Source organism: Dendrobium catenatum, unplaced genomic scaffold (genome assembly GCF_001605985.2).
Source record: "Dendrobium catenatum unplaced genomic scaffold, ASM160598v2 fragScaff_scaffold_672, whole genome shotgun sequence".
Lineage (NCBI taxonomy): Eukaryota > Viridiplantae > Streptophyta > Magnoliopsida > Asparagales > Orchidaceae > Dendrobium > Dendrobium catenatum.
Genome location: NW_021319134.1, coordinates 90,005 through 94,427, shown reverse-complemented (window position 1 = coordinate 94,427; position 4,423 = coordinate 90,005). Strand labels below are relative to the sequence as shown.

Sequence of the window (4,423 nt, the reverse complement as noted above, 5' to 3'; positions counted from 1 at the left end):
GATTAATGTATATAGATTTTGCTGAAATAAAATTTGTGTTGAACTGCTTTTATTATTTAGAGTTTCATAATAGTTGTGGTCGATTATATTGTGGTTGAGTAATAATTATAGGTTTAGTATTTCAATCCTTTTATTAGATCTCAGGACTAATCAGTCATCACTTGGGAGGCATGATTATAACTTATATAGATGCATATTGATGTGTTAGAATAGAATTGCGTTAATTATAGTTGTTAATGCATTGAATATTGCATCACGATATTAATTAGAAATTATTTTAGGACATGTGATAAGATTCATTACATATTGTAGCATTATTGTAACCTTGTTATAGGATGACATTGATTTCCTACCGTTATAGAGTTATTCTAACTCTTTATATTATTCATATCCAATGCCCCAATACTTTGCAATTATATTTTAATATAATATATATATATATATATATATATATATTTGTTGTGTTTGAATTATGAAATTCACTCATTGTAAACTTTTTTCATGGTATGTTTTAATTGAGTACTTGGTGGACCATCAAAACAAGAGCAAGCTTATCAACAATAAGATCTCATTTGAAAATTTAAGATTTTATAGTTGTATATTTATATTTCCTTTGTGTTTGGGCAGTTTTATTTCTATAGTTCTTACTTCAATTTTTTTTTTTAAATTATTTTTATTCCAATTTCATTGATATACTCTTATTATGATGTATATTAATATAATAAAATCTTTATAATTTTCTATGTTTATTATTTGTGTATGATTTTTTCATTGTGAGCACAAATTTTTTGAATCTTTTCATCAATTTTTTTTTTTATTGCTAGGGTGTACCGTTTTTCAGACCAAGAATATGACAATATTCTTCTTATCGAAAGCATCCTAAGCCCTAACACTACAAATGGCGGATCCTAAGTACTTATGAATTGCATGTAACCAAGAGCATCTCGTTGCAATCCTAAGACATGACTCTTTTCAACGAAAAGAATTTACAAATTATATGTCGAGTGATTGAACAATGGCTATAGGGCATTTGTGGCCCTACGTTACATGACCAACACGACCTATGTAGATCATGTAATAAAGAAGAGAGAGCTTGATTGCCCCCCTTAGACCGGAACAAACACGAAAGTTCATGACTCAAAAATATAAAGATTCATATGATTTTAATTACATTTCATCACATTAAAATACATTGTTTCAGCTGTCAATATGCTAATAATAGAGTATGGATGATATCTGAAAATATTCAAAATTTATGAATTTTTTTTTAATTTAAAAAGTGTTAAAAAATTCATGCTTGAATAAATTAATCAGGTAAACTATAGAATCCCTATAAACTAAAATCATTAGGCTTTTGCCCACTCTACCCAAACCATTCACATCCTTTTCGTATTCGTTGCCAATCCAACTCTGCAATTCATACTCTCTCTCCTCTCTCCCACCCCACATGGTTGGATAAGAATCAAGTAAAGCATCGTCCCTTCAAAGCTACAAAAGATCTCAAACATCCCTTGCACTCTGGTTTCAAGCCTAGATCATTAGCATACTTAGAGGCTAAAAAAGAAGCCATTTCTCCAAGCTAAATCCACGACAACGGCTACTATACAAAAAGCAAAAGATGAGATGAGATGAGATGAGGTGTCGCTGCAATCATTGGACACAAAAAGATTGCACTTGAAGCTTCATATCATTGATTTATTATATAAACCCAATTTATTTTTACAAGGTGATCATTATCTGAAATAGTAATATTAACCCAGGCCCTTCATTATCACAAGATCTGCACATTCAAATATGTAAAGAATAACAACAATGGTTTTAAGAAAGGTGAAAAAGGTGGAAGGAAGAGAGAAGAAACACAAAGAAAGAACTACGAAGAGGACAACGACCAAGCACAATCATCAGCGACGGCCAAAGTCTCATCTTTGATCTACAAATCTGAATTATAAAGAGGTGACCGTCGGCGTACAGCTCGCATGTAAACTTTTTTCCTACAATCTGATCTATTCTGCAATCAAAACAACTCCCAGTCGAACCTTGGGGTGGGCGCGGCGGAAGAAGCGGCGGTGGAGGAAGCAGTTGTGGTGGTGGAGGTAGATGCAGAGGCCCGGGGTGAGAAGAGGGAGTCAAAAGTCTCCCACTTTGTTGTTACGATTACCGACGGCGGCTGCGGGGATGGGGACGATTGCTTTTTTTGCCGTTGCTGCAGGGGCGCCGTTACCGGAGCTTCTCCGTTATACGCTTTGGGCATCGCATTCTTAAGCTTAATCACGTCCAGCCTCTCCACGTATTTTTGAACCCTTCTGACCTGATTCACAGGAATCAGTACATTGGAGATAGCAAAATAGGACAAATGAGAATCTGATGGGAAATCGTCAAAAGAATGGTTTTTGAATTGATACCTGCATTCTTCTCTGGAACTTGGCATCGCCGTCGGCGACTACGCCATCCAATTTGAGCAGCTCGTTCATCAGCAGCTCGATGAGTCTCAGCAATTCATTCTCCGAAACCTTCCCTCCTTTCGAAATTACGACTTCCAGCGCCGACACCTGCGATGAGATCAAGGAAAAGAATTCGCCGTCATGATTTGAACGCCTTAAAAAAATTAGGATGACTAGATAATGCACATGAGGTGTTCGACGAGAGTACGAACCTGGGAAGCTAGTTTGTCGACCTCGAGGCTGATCTCGGAGATTGACTTTTCGGCCTTTTCCATCTTGGCGGCGCGTCGCATCTCCAGAACGCGTTTGGCCTGGGCCGCCGGATCCTCGACGACCACCATTTTTGATCGGTCTTTAACACCAGACATATCAAGGTAGGCGGCGGAATCTCGTTCCTTGTCCTTAAACAGTATCTTCTGGTCCTGCGGATGCAAACCTGTTCGCTCCGCAAGCAGTTTCTTCAGATCCCCTGCTTCCCCAAGACCAAAGCCGTGAGCTTTCTCATTGTAACTTAAAAGAGCGAATATTTTCTTATCTTTATCAGAAAAAAGAAAAGGAATTGCTAATTACCGAAGGTAGCCTGAGAGCTAATGTAGATCTCATGGTAGATAGAGCCATGCTTGACACGCAGGCGGAAGGTTGGCACAGGCGCCGCGACGGCAGAGTCTTCCGAGCTCCGTTTCTGCACAAGCATGCCGCACGGGCGAACCTCCCACTTCGCCTGTTCGTTCACCGGAATCGTCGCCGGGGAATCCTTCATAGGTACAAACGCTTTCACCGGCCCAGTCTCCGCCGCCACAGCCGCCGCTGTCCTCATACGCATCATCTTACAAAATCCCAGATCAGATCCGGCGCTAATAAATCAACAAGCCGTAAAAAATTCCAGTGGGTGGATCGCCGGACTCCGGAGCAAAAGCCGCAGATTTCCAAATCCTAACGGGGATTGTACCCGACTGTAGGGGAGAAAAACCGCCGGTACAGAAGAACTGGAGAGTTCTACGAGATATTGAAAGAGAGCCGCCGACGGCCCGTGAATGCTGGCCGCGAGCCGAGCGCGACAAAATAGCCGAGAGAGGAAGGATGAAAATATTATTATTTATAAAATATGAAAAATGAAAGGAAAAAAAAAACCCCAAGTAGAGATACACCACCAACCATCAGTAATGGTAGACCTCCATCAGCAAATATTTTTATTATTTATTATAAAAAAATACTTTTATATAATTTTAAATTTAGATAAATATAAATATATAAAAAAATTATATGCAAATAAACCCTTTACAATAAAATGCTTACAAAAGTAGTTTAATTTATTTATGCGAATCATTTCTTAGAAATGACTGGTTTTGGAACTTGGAAGCTCTGTTAGGTGCCGTCAGAGTGGGTGGGCGAATGAATTGCTTTATTTTGCCAGCTCACTACAACTGAAGCTTCCATCAGGGGTGTCAATTTCGAGTCACGGGTCGGGTTCGGGTCGAACCCGAACTGACCCGGGTGGAAAACGGGTCAACCCTAACCCGACCCGAGTAGAGAAACGGGTCGAAAATCCGAACCCGAACCCGACCCGGCGGGTTGCCGGGTTGACCCGACCCGACCCGCGAAGCAGAGAACCCGACCGCGGCAGCACGCGGCAGTGGGCGAGCGCGGCACGGCAGCGACCGCGGCAGCATTTTGGACAAAACCGGCCGGTTTGAAGATAAGCCGGTTTTCGGATTGAACCGAACCGGCCTTTGGACCGGTTCACGGTTGAACCGGTCGGACCGGCCGGTCCGGTCCGGTTTTTAAAGCATTGAATATTTCTGAAGAACTTGCTTTAAGATTCGGGATAATCTCCATAAAAAAATCATATTTCTAATTACTTATACATTTCTGGATATTTCGTGCCGATACAGTAGGGCGAATTATTGCGTTGGGTCACCGGATGTTCGGACATCCAATCTGATGAAGCCATGTCACTCAAATACACTGGGTCCCAGTGTATT

General features: G+C 40.6%; 1 protein-coding gene across 1 annotated transcript; it reads right to left on the bottom strand.

Annotated features, from left to right (window-relative positions):
• Window positions 1–1,668: 1,668 nt before the first annotated feature.
• On the bottom strand, window positions 1,669–3,442 carry LOC110100967 (BAG family molecular chaperone regulator 2). The gene is made up of 4 exons (XM_020828692.2): window positions 3,012–3,442; window positions 2,654–2,910; window positions 2,403–2,549; window positions 1,669–2,308 (listed from the first exon to the last, which is right to left on the bottom strand). Exons 1-4 carry the CDS (start codon window positions 3,265–3,267, stop codon window positions 2,015–2,017), a joined length of 954 nt encoding a protein of 317 aa, XP_020684351.1. The 5' UTR covers window positions 3,268–3,442; the 3' UTR covers window positions 1,669–2,014.
• Window positions 3,443–4,423: the final 981 nt, after the last annotated feature.

Coding starts and splice junctions, on each gene's coding strand:
- LOC110100967 (XM_020828692.2), bottom strand. CDS start 3,267: ATGATGCGTATGAGGACAGCGGCGGCTGTGGCGGCGGAGACTGGGCCG. Junction 2,550..2,653: donor TCGACAAACTAGCTTCCCAG/GTTCGTACTCTC, acceptor ATCTCATCGCAG/GTGTCGGCGCTGGAAGTCGT. Junction 2,309..2,402: donor AGTTCCAGAGAAGAATGCAG/GTATCAATTCAA, acceptor CCTGTGAATCAG/GTCAGAAGGGTTCAAAAATA.